This window comes from Coregonus clupeaformis, chromosome 17 (genome assembly GCF_020615455.1).
Source record: "Coregonus clupeaformis isolate EN_2021a chromosome 17, ASM2061545v1, whole genome shotgun sequence".
NCBI lineage: Eukaryota > Metazoa > Chordata > Actinopteri > Salmoniformes > Salmonidae > Coregonus > Coregonus clupeaformis.
In genome coordinates, this window is record NC_059208.1 from 48,517,687 (window position 1) to 48,537,197 (window position 19,511).

Below are 19,511 nucleotides of genomic sequence, written 5' to 3' on the forward strand. Positions count from 1 at the left end.
TTGTATTGTAAGAGGAGATGGGAAGAAGGCCGGCAGATGGCGACATTGAGTCATTTTCATCTTACCGTCCAAACTCATTGTATGCAGCCGGCAATACATTAGTATCCCTCGTGGACCGGTTCGTACCTAAAACATTCATTCAGGCTGCATAGGCTTCGGGTTCGTCTTTAACTTTATTTAATGGCGAGAAAGCGAAAAGAAAAAGGGGGAAATATGCGTACATTTTCCACCACCATGCTAGAGTGGCTAAATGCTAATTCCGGATGTTATATATCATGTTCAGCCAATCAGGTTGCAGCAATCTGTTTTTTCATCCCAACCTAACACAGCGCTTTATCGCATTAGTGGAAACCAAAGGTATTCTCAGGGCGCGTCTGCCGGTTTTGACTAGCAGAAGTGACTTTTCGTAGCAGGTTAGGAGAACATATGCAGCAGGTTAGGAGAATTAACGTGGCAGGTTAGGATAATTAAGTTAAGTTTAGGAAAAGGGTTAGCTAAAATGCAAAAATTGTTCCTGACTCAACTCAAACATATCTAGCTACAACCAGGTCTGCCCTGAGAACAGTCTTGGTTTCCACTAATGCGATGCTGCTAATGCAGCAGGTGTAAAAGAAACAGAACCCCTGGTCTGATAGTTTCAACCTGATTGACTGAAGGCGACACAACATCTGGAATTAGCATTTAGCCTTCTCGCCATTAAATAAAGTTAAAGAGGAACCCGAAGCCTATGCAGCCTGAATGAATGTTTTAGGTACGAACCGGTCCAACGAGGGATACTAATGTATTGCCGGCTGCATACAATGCATTTGGACGGTAAGATGAAAATGACTCAATGTCGCCATCTGCTGGCCTTTTGGCTAGGAAGAAGCCACAGAGGTCATTCCAATGGAAGGAGTGGTCTGATGTATGTAAAGACATTGCAGTAGTAGCTAGACTTTGTTCTCATGTCAATACTAGCATACTTCTAAGGATCCATGCCCAATACTTTTCTTTATTCTAAATAATGTGCTAGTGGGGATGTTGGACAGAGCTCTAGTCCCAGGGCCTAGTATACAGGTGTTGAGGATGTTGTCATAATGAGATTAAGTCGTCCATTGGGGAGGACATGGAGAATGTTTTTAAGTTTCTTATCACTTGATACTGGGCAGAAAAAGGCATAGATGTAGAAACTCTAGATTGGCCACAGTGTGATAATAATGGTTGGACGTACGTATATGTGAACTATATGTTCATATTGGATATAGGAAGAGTCAGACATGATGACTAGGGGTTTGAGTTTTCCCTGACCATGTAACTTTGACAAGGAAAAACTCTGGTCAGATCACATATTCATGAGAAACTCAGGGCCCCAATGATAATCCGTTTAAATCAAGGGTTTTTAGAGCATATTGTAAATTGTATGTGAAATATTGCAGGAGCCATGTTAGAAAGTGTCAATGTGAAAGTATGTTGAGCCAAATCTAGGTATTGTATGTCCATGATGTGGACACAGAGGATTCTGGCCTGTATCAAGTGGAGGTCTTTGGAGGGGGGAAATGGTTTGTACCTTACTCAGCAAAATATGAAACCACACAAAGTGCGTACAGGCTTTCGGTAGTTAGGAGCTGTTATCGGGGAAAAGAGAACCTTTCTTCTTTTGTTGTGTTTCCATATGCGTGCATACTCTGTAATTTGTGTAAAATATTGTACTTGCACTAGCTTTTTATATATAAAAAAAAAACAAATTTAAAAAAGGTTACAATTGAAATTCTATTTTCTAATTGTGGTGTATCTATTTGTAGGATACACTCAAGTCTCAAGTTTCTTGGATTTTATGGTTATTTTCTTTGATGGTGCTTGCAGGTTTTCTAGTTAGAATTAATTTCATTATTATTACGAAAAATAAAACAATATTTGTGAACAAATTTGTAAAAAAAAAAATCATGTCTGTATACCAGTTCAAGTGTATTGTTTCAGTATACACAAACTAATAAAATAACAGTGCCAATGCAAGTTCCGGCCTTTTGATTACAGTTAGCATTTAGCGTGTTTGCTAGCCAAAACTAATTCTGCGGCACTCGTTTCCAGATGCATTCTTCAGTAACTATGAGAGGAATGTACAGTACAGTAGACAACACATCTGTGGCTTGTTTTGTCTACAGAGGTTCTGTGGAAATAGCGCTCTACTGCCATCAAACATGTCATTAACATTATCCTCTACATCCAACAAACACGTAGCTAGATGTTTCTCATCAAAAGAGAGCCTTCCATTTGACTTTCAAACTGTGTAACCTTGGCTGACTCATTGTAATACTAACACACCAATGCGCCAGACACACATATGCGCACACAAACACACACACACACACACCCGATACAGGCACACGTACAACACACACAGATCCACCCGTCCTCACACACATGCGCACAGGCAAATATCTACATATCTACTCACTGCATGTTCTCTGTGCGTGTGCAGATATGTTCTTCCAGTGAGTCCTAGGCACACGGTGTACTGTAAAGTACCTCGCTAATGGGCAGTGGGTGTAGGCAGACAGACAGTCAGACAGACGTGGCTGTCTGGAGTATCATTATGCATTAGACCTGGGCTCATTCATTTGAGTTAGTGTCAGTGTAGAGGACTGCACTGAGAACAGATCAGGGACCAATAAACTCTCTGTTACTACGTCAGCTGACTACAACCAGGCCAGACTCGCCATTCATGGCTGGCTGTGTTCCACTATATCCACTAGCATAGACTACTACTTAGAAAGTAGCAACGTATTGGGCTTGCATTGTAAGTAGTGTGTTCATACGGATACATATCGAGGCCCTGTGCACGTTTGCATGCTTGCAATTGTACTGAGTCTGAATCTCTCACAAACAACATTCTTCTGTGGCTATTATCTTCAATATGAAAAATGAAGACATTTACTGCACATATCAATGCTTATTACATGCATGCAGTGTTCCACAGTTTCAACAGCTGAACAAACACAACAGCTCTTAACCTGGATATGTTCACGTTTACTCACGACAAAGAATACTCGAATCCTTTTTGGGAACTCCATTACTATTACAGCAGGAAGGCTACAGTATGTTTGTTTGTTTTACAGTAGTGTTTAATCCTTGAATGTTCCAGTACAGTAATACAGTGATGTAGTAAGTTAACCCAACAGCAGTGTAATATAGTGATGTAGTCAGTTAACCCAACAGCAGTGTAATACAGTGATGTAGTAAGTTAACCCAACAGCAGTGTAATACAGTGATGTAGTAAGTTAACCCAACAGCAGTGTAATACAGTGATGTAGTCAGTTAACCCAACAGCAGTGTAATACAGTGATGTAGGAAGTTAACCCAACAGCAGTGTAATACAGTGATGTAGTCAGTTAACCCAACAGCAGTGTAATACAGTGATGTAGTCAGTTAACCCAACAGCAGTGTAATACAGTGATGTAGTAAGTTAACCCAACAGCAGTGTAATACAGTGATGTAGTCAGTTAACCCAACAGCAGTGTAATACAGTGATGTAGTAAGTTAACCCAACAGCAGTGTAATACAGTGATGTAGTCAGTTAACCCAACAGCAGTGTAATACAGTGATGTAGTCAGTTAACCCAACAGCAGTGTAATACAGTGATGTAGTAAGTTAACCCAACAGCAGTGTAATACAGTGATGTAGTAAGTTAACCCAACAGCAGTGTAATACAGTGATGTAGTAAGTTAACCCAACAGCTGTGTAATACAGTGAGTGAGTCCACAGCTCCGCATTTAGTTAACCCAGCATTCCTGACATTCCACTGGCCTGATTGTGCTTCCGTTCTCTTCCCGCCACACCCAGAGCACTTTCACAGAGTCACACAGAAAGCAGAGAAGAGCAGACACTACCACACTGTATTAACCCTCTCACTGTGCTGAAGCCTGATCTTATTTAGTCAGACACATTAAGAGCTCCTGTAAACTACAGCACATCCTAACATTACATTCAGCAATGGCTTCATAAAATTAAAGGCCCAGTGCAGTCAAAATAAACGTGAGTTTCCTGTGTTTTATATATTTTTCCACACTATGAGGTTGGAATAATACTGTGAAATTGTGAAAATTATGATAATGCCCTTTTAGTGTAAGAGCTGTTTGAAAAGACCGCCTGAAATTTCTGCCTGTTATGGTGGCATAGAGTTTTGGCCTGCCTGGTGACATCACCAGGCGGTAAATTACTTAATAGACCAATAAGAAAGAGAGTTCCAAACCTGTCTGCCAATAACAGCTAGTTTTCAGTTTTCCCCTCCATACTCAGACCACTCCCAGACAGTCCTAGCAAAATTGTTTTATGCTAAGAAACAAGATAACTAATAATGTAAGCATACTGTGTCCATAATAATTATATAGGTTGTATGTTGGGAGCTTTTGGTGTAGATAGTAAGTATAGGCTGGAAGTAGAGGCCTGGGCATTGTTGTTCACTAATTTACCCCAAGTAGGGAAAGGATGGTGGGGTTGAAAAGTAATAAAGGGGAGTATATATATAAAAAACATGGGGGATTGGAAGTGATGCAGACAATTACATTGATGGAAGTTACAATCTATCTTCAATATTAAGCTGATCTACCGCCAAAAAAAAAAAAAAAAACTTTAATTGAAAACAATCACAGTAAGGAACTTCATTGTTACCCAGAAATTATTTGATATTGAGATAAAAACGGCTGCATTGGACCCTTAATATTATCAGTCTAGAGAGGGAATCGCCAGGTAAAGCACTCAAAGCCAGCATGCAGTTATTGCAATATCTAAGTAATACCCACTGAGTATGGACAGAGTAGTAAGGTTTCAAGCAACCCTATCTGGCTCTTGCATATTTTATTTCTGTAGAGCAGGCTGAATGTTTTAAATCATGTTCTGATTATATTACTCACAATTTTACGTAAGAACCAAATGTGCAGAGCATGTTATAACAGAGGTCCTGAGAGAAACACATTTGTAGTGATGGTGGTAGGTGTGTGTGTGTTTTCATGTTTGTGTGTGTGTGTGATTAGTGGAACATGGTGCTGGCCTGCTGTGTGACTCTGATAAAGGTGGTTCTGCGACTGAGCTCCTTCAGTTTAGCAGCTCCTACGTAGGTACAGGTGGAGCGGAGGCCCCCCAGGATATCTCTGATGGTGTTCTCTACATCTCCTCTGTAAGGAACTTCCACCGTTCTACCCTCTGACGCCCTGCAGAGGGAGAGGAGAACATCAGCACCAACTCAGTATATCTGATAACGCTGAGACAATGTTCAAGCAACATCATGGTGATGTTACTGATCATGATTACAAATCATTTTTATGGAGAGGACACTTAAATGTTGCCTTTTACATCACAATGGTGGCAGCAGTGGGATGTTGAATAACAAAGGTGAGTAAAATAAATGTATTTCACTGGGTATTATACAAAAAAAACAAAGAAACCATGCAACTTCACATCAACAAGTTCAATGTCCTAAGCACTGATTCCCCATCTGCCCCCTCACAGTTACATCCAACAGGTCCTTTAGCATGCTCTTGCCCATATTGACTGATAGTGGTTGGTAGGTGGCTGTGTCACCTGTACTCGGCCACTCCCCCTACGTATTTTTTCATGGCAGTGTCGGAGCTCATCCCATAGAACAGCTTGACCTTCTTGCCATCCTTCTCGACGACCTCACCCAGACACTGGTCGTGTCCCGCCAGCATGCCCCCCATCATCACAAAGTCAGCCCCCGCACCTGTGGATGAGGTTGGAAGCCAATCAGCAACCAGCCATGGACAAGATCAGGTAGTTAAAAATGTTTTCCCCTTATTGAACAAGGCCCTGCTGTTAATATACAGTCTAACGACCGTTCACACTCAATGTACTAACGGCAGTTATGAAGGCAGGTGTTTCTGTTAGGACAGGGGTGTCAAACACATTCCATGGAGGGCCTAGTTTCTGCTGGTTTTTGGTTTTTCCTTTCAATTAAGATCTAGACAACCAGGTGAGGGGAGTTCCTTACTAATCAGTGACCTTAATTAATCAGACACTCGGCCCTCCGGTGGAATGAGTTTGACACGTGTGTTAGGGGGTCCACATACCGAAAGCTTTAGCCACGTCGCCTGGGCAACTGCAGCCACCATCCTGTGGAAGAGAAAGACATTGTTGGTGTTGTTCAGCTCTTAGATTTTAATATAGATATATAGCTCTTAGATTTGCAATTTCAATAATGGTTTGTATTTACAGTGCCACTTCATGCAGAAAATCATGTTTGCTTCTTTCCCTTTCATAGCGACTTACTATTGCAAGACTAATACTGCCCTCTAGAGGGAACACGTTGCTACAGAGATTATTGCGCCAAGATTTGTTTGTCATGGCTGCTTCTGTATTACTAACGAATAGAGAAATGTGTCAAACAACTTGTCATCCGATACTTTGTCAATCCCAAGACAACTCAATATAGAGAGATGACTCAAACAACTGGATAGCGTATCTACAGTCGTGTGTGTGTGTGTGTGTGTGTACGTGCGTATGTGTGTGTGTGTGAGGGGGTTCTCACTGAGATAATATGTCCCTTGAGGCCATGGGCGGAGTCTGCACACTCGATGACCGCGCTGAGCTGAGGGTAGCCCACCCCGGTCTTGATACGGGTGGTACACACTGAGCCTGTCAATAGAGAGGTCATTCATTATTACTGTTACATATCAAATAAGTTCATTAATACATGCACCATAATATAGTCTAAAAGTCTTGCATAGACTTTATACTGTAATTCCTCACCCCGGTCATTCCAACATCCCCTTATGCTGCATTAGAGGATTTATTGAATGTCTTTGTTTATTGCCCAAAGCAGTTAGTGAGCTTGGCGTGTGTGTGTAGAGATGGAACAGATGTGGACAGTCTTAGATTGATGCACCCACCTTGCCAGGGGGAACACATAGACTGACGCACCCACCTGGCCCGATGCCCACTTTGATGATGTCAGCGCCAGAGAGAATGAGCTCCTCCACCATCTCCCCTGTCACCACGTTGCCAGCCTGCACGCACACACACGCACACGCACACGCACACACACACACACACACACACACACACACACACACTTCTGTCTTGCTTCTGTCTTGTTAAACAGACGAAGGAACAACCTCACCCCCTCCACAACCTTTCAGAAGGAACAACCTCACACCTTTCATGACCTTTTAGAAGGCACAACCTCACAGCTTTCATGACCTTTTTAAATGCTTCATACATACATGAAGCAAGCAGAAGACACAAAACAACCACATGAAACTGTTTTGCAGCTCGTTGTGGTTGACTAAGGCTGTGTTTACACAGGCAGCCCAATTCTGACTTGAATGGCAACCTATTTCCTGATCATATGACGGCTATAGATAGATCATGATGTGGACACATAATAGATAAAAACCTGGATTAAACTAAATTAATTTTGCATATCTGTATTCATGTTTGCTCAAATGTATTATTAATAAATAAATAAAAATTGATCACAAAAAAATTAATGCTGACTAAACTATAATCCATAACTCCATAAAGAAGAGTTAAAATACAGAGAACTCTCATCTTACCATGATGGTGTGTTTGGGGAACTTGTCCCTGACGGTTTTCACGAACTCCACAAAGTACTCTGAGTAACCGTTGGCTACGTCTAGACAGATGTATTTTATGTCAGGGATAGCCTCCAGGATCTCACACAGTCTCTCTAGATCAGCCTTACCACTGCCAGAGCTGGCCGCTATGTGCTGGAGGTCAACAATACAACAATGCAGTTTGAGCAATTAATTCAATTAAAATACTTTATTTATCCCCAAGGGGCAATTACTTTAGTATTTTACAAGCCTTACACATCATAGACAGTGTTCACACCATGGGGGACATGAAAGAGTATCTGTGGGGACTTCCTGTTTTACCTCTAAGCATTCTGGGTGGTTGACTGCAAAGGTCTTCCACTCATCCAGTGAGTAGTGCTTCTGCATGGCCGTGAAGAGTGTGTGCTGGAGGGAGATATGGAGAGAGAGTAAGTCAGTCTGTTAGTCATTATGTCCGTCCGTTTATCCGTCCGTCAGTCAGACTGTCAGTCAGCCAGTCAGAGTGGGATGAAAGTGAAATGCTGTCAGTGTGTTACACTCACCTTGCTGAGGACCCGGGCCATCTCAAAGGTCCCTGTGGTGTCCATGTTGGCAGCGATGATGGGGATGCCATGGTAGGTCTGCTTAGAGTTACGGAATGTGAACGTCCTTGCCAGGTCAACCTGAAGGCAATGAGATAGAAGTTGATTTAGCATGCAGACACAACTGGACATCAAGCCAGGGTTAGGGTTAGTGCCATCCTGTCATCATATGAAAGGGGTGGCCTTTCTGGGCTTGGGTTAAACTGAGTGGACTATGAGTCAGCTCAGTGCTACGTACCGGTGACAACCAGGCCTGGCAGAGGCCAAGCCAGGAGCTCAATTTAATCACCCCCCAGGACAGAGGCGGTGGATAAGGGATGTAATACAATGATGGACCTGATTAAATGGGGACCTCCTCCACAGGGTTCTTCATGATTAGGGGTCTTTGTCCGCAGCCTGGATAACATATTTTTAGATGAAGTCAAAGTACAGCACATCGTGCAGGCAAAAACATATGTTAATAAAACATCCTTATAACTTGCTGAAGGGTAAAAGCTACCTGATTCCACCTGATACCAATCTACTTATTCCCCCTGCCCCAATTTACAGACCAAGGCCTTTGACAAACACACACAGTAGGATGGGTTACATACTGTACACGAGCGTGAAGGTGAAGCTTCAGGCTTTATCCAACTCACAATATGTGTCTGTGCTGCTGAGACAGAGAGCACTTCACTATGTTGAAGGGGATGTGCTGAATCATTTAGATTAGCTCTGGTGGCCTGTAACTGGACCCCTAGTGATCTCAGAGAGAGAGACAGCGAGAGCGAGCGAGAGAGAGAGAGAGAGAGAGAGAGAGAGAGAGAGAGAGAGAGAGAGAGACAGCGAGAGCGAGCGAGAGAGAGAGAGAGAGAGAGAGAGAGAGAGAGAGATTGGCCAAGGGTGGTACTGCACAGCTCAAAGCTCTGTCTATTCAGCAGCAGGTCGTTTGGTTGGTTCTTGTCTAGGAGCTCGGTTGGCTGGAGAGTGACTGCCTGGTTTAATCCTGGGTCTCTAAGAAGGACATCACTCATAGCTTGACACCAGTAAGTGTTTGCTGATCAATAGCTAAAGTGAATATAATTTCTTCTGAAATTGCCAGCCTCCTCTTCATTTCACAGACAGCACTTAATGTTTAATCTCCATCTCCACATTAAATGACACTACTCCCTTGAGGGGAGCAACATTTTATAGCCCCACATTTCATTACGCCAGCATTACATGTCCAGTCAAGGAGAGATGGGGCTGGGCGGTGGGAGAGGTGAGAGTGTGAATGACCAATGTTCCGGTTAGAGCAAAAAACTCCCTCTGCCTCTGCTCTTTTCCCGTGAACTCCACCTGTGACTGGACGTCCACTAGTCTCTCTGTTTAATGGGGTTTCTGTGGCCTGTATCTCCTTCTTTCGCTACACTCTCTCTCTCTCTCTCTCTCTCTCTCTCTCTCTCTCTCTCTCTCTCTCTCTCTCTCTCTCTCTCTCTCTCTCTCTCTCTCTCTCTCTCTCTCTCTCTCTCCTCCCTCCCTCCCTCCCTCCCTCCCTCCCTCTCTCCCTCTCCCTCTCCTAGAGGAGTAATGGTAGGTGCCTGGCTCCACTGTGGTCTCAGCCCTGGAGTGACTATGGCTGTAGATCACCTGGACTAAAGCTAGAAACAGGGAGGCTAGGAGGCAGGGGGGCTGGAGGTTTGGTGTTGGAGCAGGGAGGCTCGGAGCTGGGCTTGGGGGTTGGGATTTGAGGAGGGAGGCTGGGAGGCTGGGAGCTGGCTGGGGGGTTGGGGTTGGAGCAGGGAGTCTGGGAGCTGGGCTGGAAAGGAGGGAGGCTGGGAGCTGGGCTGTAAAGGAGGGAGGCTGGGAGCTGGGCTGGTGGGCAGGGAGGCTCGGAGCTGTGCTGGTGGGCAGGGAGGCTGGGAGCTGGGCTGGGGGGCAGGGAGTTGGGCTGGAGGGCAGGGAGTTGGGCTGGAGGGCATGGGTTGGAGCAGGGACGCTGTTGATGCAGGTCAGTCCATCACTGCAGGCCCATGAAACACTAGCCTGACAAAGAGGGGGAACCGCAGCCTTTCCACTCCACACCAACCTGGACTCAGGGGTAGACATAACATATTAAATGTAAATCTGTCTCCCTCCATTTAGTATGATATGTTATGTTTCGTATTAATTTGTGGATGGATGTCCATCATCCATTTCATATGATATGTTACGATTTGGAATTCATACAAAATGGTACGAATTTGCAATACATATGATATGTTACGAATTCCAATTTGTTGCAGCTAACGTTAGCTAGATGGCTAACGTTAGCTAGGCTAGGCTAGGGGTTATGGTTAGGGGTTAAGGTTAAGGTTAGGGGTTAAGATTAAGGTTAGGGGTTAAGGTTAGGGGTTAAGGTTTCTGTCTTCTACGTAACCATAACATAACATATCATACTATTTTGAGTGTCACAGATGTATGTTTAGGCCAGGTGTCTTTGAAGTCAGGCTGTCCACACACACCCCCTGACGTCATGCTGCAGTGGAGCTCAGGGAGGGACGGAAAGAGAGGGACGGAGGGAGAGAAGGGAGGGAGGGAAAGAGAGGGACAGAGGGAGAGAAGGGAGGGAGGGAAAGAGAGAGGGAGGGAGGGAAGGAGGGAGGGAGAGAAAGAAAGAGAGAAAGAGAGAAAGAGAGAGGGAAGGGAGTCTCCACTTCAGAATTTCCTCTTATGCCATGCTGTGTGATATAGCTGCCATCTCCTTTCACATCTAAACACTGATCCCAACTGCTACTGCAGTCTTTTTCCTTCCTCTTCTGATGCAGGCTATCCAATCCAATGTACTAGGGCGTGGCTGATTATCTGTACATCATTATATGTACATGATATGTCCATCCATACATTCAATACTGAAGTCTCAGTGTTAAATTGGAAGCTATTATGCATAATGATGTAAAATACTGTAGTTGTGATGTGTTGTGGAGCTCAGCTGTAAACAGTGTGTTATAAGGCAGAAGCTGTATCACCCGGTGGCTGTCCAGAGAGACAGTAGAATACTACAGCAGACAATAGCAGAGCTGCCTGGCCGCAGGCACTGAATGAATGAACACTGAACAGATGGGAGGAAAGAATGTGTCCTCCCATGGTACACTCCAGTGTGTCTGCTACTCTACAGCAGATATGCATGTCTGTTGAACCTTGGATGTGCGTATTAAATGGTATGAGTGTTTGTGTGGGTGTGAGTGAGTGAGTGTGTGTGTGCGCGCTTATCTCTGTGTGTTATTCCGGTAGGCCTTCTGCATGTGGAAAATGCTCTCATTGACAGTTAGCACACAGAGCTCTGTAGGACTATTTTTAAACTGATTTTCCAAGAAGCGTCCTCCTGTCTCATGTTGCCCCCTACGTTAACACAGAGTAAACTGTGATGCCAAACTACATGGTTTAGTGTCTGGGGTTAGTTTTAGGACCCAAAACCAAGGTAAGAGCTGACATGCCATAGGCCTAGCCTGGGCTAATGGCTCCTGTCTTGACATGACTGTATGCTTCTACACAGCAGGCCTAAAACAAACCCTTGTCTCCGTCACCCATGAGAAGGTCACCCATTCCCCTGAGTCCCTCCCTCTCTTTCTTGTTCAGATTTCTATCATGCACACATACACAACTCATACATATATTTATACTGAGTACCCTCGATTTAAATGACTCTCAAATTAATCAAGTAGTCTGACATGTCTTCCTTCTTGAGATACACTAGCCAATTTTAGTTACAGATACATAACATCAATACCAGCAACTACAACTAGGTAATAAGATGTTCCCTGTAATAACGCCAAGGACACAAACAACACACAGCAAACCCAGAGGAACACAACTTACAATTCCCCATCCCCTTACCCGCAGTCCCCTACCCCCAGTCCCATACCTCCAGTTCCACATTCCCCAGCCCCCTCCAGGCTTACCTCTGACCTGCTCTTCAGACTGCTCCTTTTGGGTCTGAACAGGACATCCTTAAAGTCCAGTTTGAGGTCTGCATCTACGCGGGGCATGATTGCTGAGGTTGCTACAACGGAGGCTGAGTTATGGAGGATCACTGAGGAGGCTCTTCTGAGGCACCAGGTTACTGTGGTCTTCGTAGGTCCCGAGCCCCAGCCACCAAACCCGAACCTCCAGGAGAGCAGCGTATTTATAGTGTCTGGGGTGCCGTCCTGGCCCAGGCTCACATGGCTTTATTTGGCGTGGCCCCGGACTCTTTTTCCCCTTCCCTCTCTCTCCCTCCTCTCCCTCCTCTGTTTCCCTCTCCCCTCTCTTTCCTGCAATAGAGTGGCAGCAGCAGCAGCAGCGTAGGTGACACACACATATATTGTAAACACACACGCCTTAATGTAGGCATACTGCAGTGAAACACAGCAGCATTGTAGAGCACACCTGCTGTCCAGTAGAGGCATTACTCTCTGTGCAGCCCGGACACTGATATCAATCGAGAGAGAGAGAGAGAGAGAGAGAGAGAGAGAGAGAGAGAGAGAGAGAGAGAGAGAGAGAGAGAGAGAGAGAGAGAGAGAGAGAGAGAGAGAGAGAAAGAGAGAGAGAGAGAGAGAGACAGAGAGAGAGAGAGAGAGAAAGAGAGAGAGAGAGAGAGAGAGAGAGAGAGAAAGAGAGAGAGAGAGAGAGAGAGAGAGAGAGACTTAACATTTACCTACTGCAATGAAGGTGTAAATTTGGCCGTTTGGAACATAAACTTTATATTTCACAAATTAGCCTCCTTGGCTAATCTAAGGAAACATAACAGCAAACCAAAAAGAATAGATAATGAAAAATGGTTTGATAATGATTGCAAAAATCTAAGAAAGTAATTGAGAAATATATCTAATCAAAAACACAGAGACCCAGACAACAAAAATATACGCTTTCAATATGGGGAAACACTGAAGCAATACAAACACAACCTAAGAACAAAAAAGGAACAGCACATTAGAAAACAGCTGGATGTAATTGTCACACCCTGGCTCTGGGACTCATTATGTTGAGCCAGGGTGTGTTCATTTCTATGTGTGTATTTCTATGTTGGTGTTCATTCTAGTTTGTTGTATTCTATGTTTGCCTGAGTGACTCCCAATCAGAGGCAACGAGTGTCAGCTGTTGGCTGGTTGTCTCTGATTGGGAGCCATATTTAAACTGTATGTTTTCCCTTTGTGGTTGTGGGTTTTTGTTCCGTGTTTCGGTCATTGATACCGTGGACGTCACGAGTCATTTCTTGTTTTGTTTCGTGCTTTAACTAATTAAAGTATGTTTGTTCATCACGCTGCGCCTTGGTCTACTCCTTACCTCGATCGTGGCAGAAAAACCGACCATGCAACGACCAAGCAGCGTGTCCAGGGGCAGCCCTTGGGGTGGACATGGGAGGAAGCGCCGGGAAAGGCCCTGGCGAAAGAGGAGCAGCGTGTCCAGGAGCAGGCAGCCTGGACATGGGAGGAGATATTGGACGGTAAAGGGTCCTGGACTTGGGGGGAAATCCTGGCCGGGATGGATCGCCGGCCATGGAGTGAGACAGTGGAGAGGCGACGGAGAGAGGAGCAACGGCGTGATCAGGGTCGTCGTCGGACGGTCGTGAGGCAACCCCAGAAAAATTTTTAGGGGGGCACACGGCATGGACGACGGGGCTGACGGAGGAGAAAAGGGGGCGGATCCAGAAGGCCACCAGGCCAGGGGTTCACCGCCCTGTACGTCCTGTGCGGATGCCTCACACAGAGTGTGTGAGGGTAGGCATTCAGCCAGGACGGGTGGTGGCCGCTCTTCACTCCAGGCCTCCTATCCGTCTCCACAGCCCGGTTCGGCCTGTCCCTGCTCCACGCACCAAGCCTACGGTGTGCGTCGCCAGCCCAGCCCGGCCTGTCCCTGCTCCACGCACCAAGCCTACGGTGTGCGTCGCCAGCCCAGCCCGGCCTGTCCCTGCTCCACGCACCAAGCCTACGGTGTGCGTCGCCAGCCCAGTCCGGCCTGTCCCTGCTCCACGCACCAAGCCTACGGTGTGCGTCGACAGCCCAGCCCGGCCTGTTCCTGCTCCACGCACCAAGCCTAAGGTGTGCGTCGACAGCCCGGTCCGGCCTGTTCCTGCCACCCGCACCAAGCCTACGGTGTGCGTCGCCAGCCCAGTCCGGCCTGTCCCTGCTCCACGCACCAAGCCTACGGTGTGCGTCGACAGCCCGGTCCGGCCTGTTCATGCCACCCGCACCAAGTCTACGGTGCGCGTCGCCAGCCCGACCCGGCCTGTTCCTGCCACCCGCACCAAGTCTACGGTGCGCGTCGCCAGCCCGACCCGGCCTGTTCCTGCCACTCGCACCAAACCTACGGTGTGCGTCGCCAGCCCGGTCCGGCCTGTTCCTGCCACTCGCACTAAGCCAGGGGTGCGAGAAGTCAGCCTGGTAAGGCCCGTTCCTTCTCCACGCACCAAGCCAGGGGTGCGAGAAGTCAGCCTGGTAAGGCCCGTTCCTTCTCCACGCACCAAGCCAGGGGTGCGAGTCGTCAGCCTGGTAAGGCCCGTTCCTCCTCCACGCATCAAGCCAGGGGTGCGCGTCGTCAGCCTGGTAAGGCCCGTTCCTCCTCCACGCACCAAGCCAGGGGTGCGAGTCGACAGCCTGGTAAGGATCGCTCCTGTTAAGTCCAGTCCTGCTCCAGCCGGCGGGGCCAGACTGGACCAGGGGTACTATGGGGGGGTGTATTGGAGGGTGGTGGTCAAGGCCGGAGCCAGAACCGCCGCCGAGGAGGTATGCCCACCCAGCCCCCCCCTGGGTTGTTTAGTTGAGGCGCGGTCGCAGTCCGCGCCTTTAGGGGGGGGTACTGTCACACCCTGGCTCTGGGACTCATTATGTTGAGCCAGGGTGTGTTCATTTCTATGTGTGTATTTCTATGTTGGTGTTCATTCTAGTTTGTTGTATTCTATGTTTGCCTGAGTGACTCCCAATCAGAGGCAACGAGTGTCAGCTGTTGGCTGGTTGTCTCTGATTGGGAGCCATATTTAAACTGTATGTTTTCCCTTTGTGGTTGTGGGTTTTTGTTCCGTGTTTCGGTCATTGATACCGTGGACGTCACGAGTCGTTTCGTGCTTTAACTAATTAAAGTATGTTTGTTCATCACGCTGCGCCTTGGTCTACTCCTTACCTCGATCGTGACAGTAATTGAGGAATCCATAGAATCAAACCACTTCTGGGAGAATTTGAATAAATTAAACAAACCTCATAATGAGGAATTGGCTATCCAAAATGGGGATATGTGGAGAAATCACTTTGCAAACCTCTACAGCAATATAACAAAGAGCCCAGAACAACAAGATATACAAGAAAAATTACAAATCCTTGAATCAGCAGTCAAAGACAATCAGAATCCTGTGGATACCCCAATTACAGAACAATAATTATTGGGAAAACTTTGCACTCTCCAACCCAAAAAGGCCTGTGGTGCTGATGGTATTTTAAATGAAATGATCAAATATACAGACCACAAATTGAAATTGGCAATACTCAAACTCTTCAACATTATCCTAACTACAGGTATTTCCCCCGATATTTGGAACCAAGGATTGATCACACCAATCTATAAAAATGGAGACAAATTTGACCCAAATAATTAGAGGAATTAGCGTTAACAGCAACTTGGGGAAAATTCTCTGCAGTATCATAAACAGCAGACTACATCATTTCCTTGATGAACACAACGTCCTAAGCAGAAGCCAGATTATTATCTTTTTTAATTATCGTACAACAGACCACATTTATACCCTCCACACTCTAATTGGCAAACAAGTAAACCAAAACAAAGGCAAAATCTACTTGTGTTTTGTAGACTTCAAGAAAGCATTTCATTCAATTTGGCACGAAGGTCTTTTTTACAAACTAATAGAAAGTGGTAATGGAGGGAAAACATGATGTTATTAAATCAATGTACACTAAAAACAAATGTGCGGTAAAAATCGGCAACAAGCAAACAGACTTTTTCTCTCAGGGACATGGAGTGAAACAGGGCTGCCCAATAAGTCCAACACTATTGAACATCTACATTAATAAATTGGCAAAAACATTAGAAGAATCGGCAGCACCTGGTCTCACCCTACACAACACTGAAATCAAGTGTCTGCACGCAGATGACTTGGTGCTACTGTCTACCACTAAGGAGGGGTTACAGCAGCATCTAGATCATCTGCACAGGTTCTGTCAGACCTGGGCTCTGACCGTTAATCTAAAAAAACTGAATATAATGATATTCAAAAAAAGGTCAGGAAATCAGGATGACAAATACAAATTCTATTTGGACACAGTTCTATTAGAACACACCAAAAATTACACTTATCTAGGACTAAATATCAGCAACACAGGTAGCTTTCACATGGCTGTGAATGAGCTGAGAGACAAAGCAAGAAGAGCATTCTATGCCATTAAAAGGAATATTAAAATCGAAATTCCAATTAGAATCTGGCTCAAAATCTTCCAATCAGTTATAGAACCAATTGCTCTATATGGCAGCGAAGTATGGGGTCCACTCTCTAATACTGAATTTACCAAATGGGCCAAACATCCAATCGAAATACTGCATGCAGAGTTTTGCAAGACTGTATTGCAAGCGCAAAGAAAAACTCAAAATAACGCATGTAGAGCAGAATTGGGCCAATACCCCCTCCTTATTCGAATAGAAAAAAGAGCCATCAGATTTTACAACCATCTAAAAACAATTGACCCCAAAACATTCCATCACACACCTCTACTATGTCAAGAGATTAAACAAGAGAATAGTCCCCTCAGCCAGCTGGTTCTGAGGCTCAGTTCACTAACCAAAACCAACCTCATAGAGCCTCAGGACAGCACTCAAAAAATCTGGCCCAACAAAATCATCACAAAACAAAAAGAAAAATATATCACCTATTGGAAATACACCACAAAAAATCTAAGTAAACTTCAATGCTATTTGGCTCTAAACAGACAATACATGGTGGCAGACTATCTGACCACTGTGACTGATAGAAAACTGAGGAAAACAATGACTAGGTACAGACTCAGTGAGCACAGTCTGGCTATAGAGACCGGTCGTCACAGGCAAACCTGGCTGCCCAGAGAGGACAGGCTGTGCTCACTCTGCCCCCGGGGAGAGGTAGAGACAGAGCTGCATTTCCTATTACACTGTGACAAATACTCAGACCTAAGAGAATCTTTCTTTCCCAAAATGATCATTCAGTACAAAGAATTTGAAACTATAAAAGAGGAAGAAAAAATCAAATATTTATTGGGTGAAATTTTGGCAGCCAAAAATGTGTCCTCCTGCCAGAACCTAAGGGACAACCAGTGAAAAGTGTAATGTAATATCAATAATATTTCCTGTTTTGTTTTGGCTTTCATACCATGTAATGTGTCTTCTCAGTCATGTTGAGACTGGTCGACTACTATTGCTTTAATGTAGCTTAGTGGTTAAGAGCGTTGAGCCAGTAACAGAAAGGTCACTGGTTCTAATCCCCGAGCCGACAAGGTGAAAAATGTGTCGATGTGCCCTTGAGCAAGGCACTTAACCCTAATTGCTCGTAATCCCATTTCCACTATTATTATTATTATTATTGCTGTTGGTCCCACCATTTTTGTTGTATGTATACTTTGACAATGTAAGTAATTTAACCTGCCATGTCAATAAAGTCTATTGAATTGAATTGAGAGAGAGAGAGAGAGAAAGAGAATAGAGAGAGAGAGAGAGAGAGAGAGAGAGAGAGAGAGAGAGAGAGAGAGAGAGAGAGAGAGAGAGAGAGAGAATTGAGGAGAGTAGAATGATAGGGAGAGTTTGTGGATAATCCTTATTTTCCTCTTTAATTTTCTTAATGTAATTTCAAATACAAACGTGTTTTTCAAATTGTTTTTTCAGGGCATCACACATTTCACAATGTGTTTATTACTTTCAAGGATCTCCCCCTACTTTTAACGACACACAAAAAATGTTACTTTAAGCATACTCACTTTGGCCACAAGGTGTCACAATAGTTTAGGAAATACAGCCGTGTCTGCTTCGGTAGGCTACTTAACTTTGTGATACAGTTTAGCTTTTCCAGTTACATTTCCAAGATTCAAAATCCAGGGTTGAACTCCGGGTCAAACTCATATCTCCTCTACATAAAAGTGTGATAACCTCACAGTGATAACTGTGATAACCATGATAACTGTGATAACCTAAATTAATTACATCATATACAGTATATAGCCAACTCATGATGTTAATAACCATCTGATCTTTCACCCGTTTAACAGTATAGCCTTCTTACTGTACCTTATCATAAGGAGACACAGAGACACAGCAGCACGCTGACCTGCTAAAAAGCATTAATATATAGTTAATCAGCAATATAAGCCAGTCAGCCCATATCTCAGTCAGCCCATGTCTCATGCAAGCCAATGATAATAAGTGGGGCAGTCTGTGTTACAGAATGTACACCATAAAAAACCTGTGTCAGCGTGTTAGAGTTGAAGTTGAGGCTTCACGTCTGTCTCTGTGTGTGCTGTGTAATATAGGGGTGTTTTTATGACACTGGAGAGATAGATAGATAGATAGATAGATAGATAGATAGATAGATAGATAGATAGATAGATAGATAGATAGATAGATAGATAGATAGATAGATAGATAGATAGATAGATAGATAGATAGATAGATAGATAGATAGATATATGATGTACAGTGAGGGAAAAAAGTATTTGATCCCCTGCTGATTTTGTACGTTTGCCCACTGACAAAGACATGATCAGTCTATAATTTTAATGGTAGGTTTATTTGAACAGTGAGAGACAGAATAACAACAACAAAATCCAGAAAAACGCATGTCAAAAATGTTATAAATTGATTTGCATTTTAATGAGGGAAACAAGTATTTGACCCCTCTGCAAAACTTGACTTAGTACTTGGTGGCAAAACCCTTGTTGGGAATCACAGAGGTCAGACGTTTCTTGTAGTTGGCCACCAGGTTTGCACACATCTCAGGAGGGATTTTGTCCCACTCCTCTTTGCAGAACTTCTCCAAGTCATTAAGGTTTCGAGGCTGACGTTTGGCAACTCAAACCTTCAGCTCCCTCCACAGATTTTCTATGGGATTAAGGTCTGGAGACTGGCTAGGCCACTCCAGGACCTTAATGTGCTTCTTCTTGAGCCACTCCTTTGTTGCCTTGGCGTGTGTTTTGGGTCATTGTCATGCTGGAATACCCATCCACGACCCATTTTCAATGCCCTGGCTGAGGGAAGGAGGTTCTCACCCAAGATTTGACGGTACATGGCCCCGTCCATCGTCCATTTAATGCGGTGAAGTTGTCCTGTCCCCTTAGCAGAAAAACACCCACAAAGCATAATGTTTCCACCTCCATGTTTGACGGTGGGGATGGTGTTCTTGGGGTCATCGGCAGCATTCCTC

At 44.8% G+C, this 19,511-nt stretch overlaps 1 protein-coding gene across 1 annotated transcript; it reads right to left on the reverse strand.

Annotated features, from left to right (window-relative positions):
* Positions 1-4,616: 4,616 nt before the first annotated feature.
* Positions 4,617-12,398, reverse strand: gmpr (guanosine monophosphate reductase). Its single transcript, XM_041903551.2, has 9 exons — positions 12,049-12,398; positions 8,111-8,230; positions 7,890-7,973; positions 7,548-7,721; positions 6,917-6,998; positions 6,521-6,627; positions 6,063-6,105; positions 5,557-5,716; positions 4,617-5,186 (listed from the first exon to the last, which is right to left on the reverse strand). The coding sequence occupies exons 1-9, from the start codon at positions 12,133-12,135 to the stop codon at positions 5,006-5,008; spliced, it is 1,038 nt and encodes a 345-aa protein (XP_041759485.1). The 5' UTR covers positions 12,136-12,398; the 3' UTR covers positions 4,617-5,005.
* Between the last annotated feature and the right edge of the window lie 7,113 nt (positions 12,399-19,511).

Bases quoted from the DNA above. Each gene is read 5' to 3' on its own strand.
- gmpr (XM_041903551.2), bottom strand. From the start codon at position 12,135: ATGCCCCGCGTAGATGCAGACCTCAAACTGGACTTTAAGGATGTCCTG. The intron at 7,974-8,110 runs GTGAGTGTAACA...ATCTCCCTCCAG, and splicing joins TGGCCCGGGTCCTCAGCAAG to CACACACTCTTCACGGCCAT. The intron at 6,628-6,916 runs GTGGGTGCGTCA...CTCTATTGACAG, and splicing joins CAAAGTGGGCATCGGGCCAG to GCTCAGTGTGTACCACCCGT.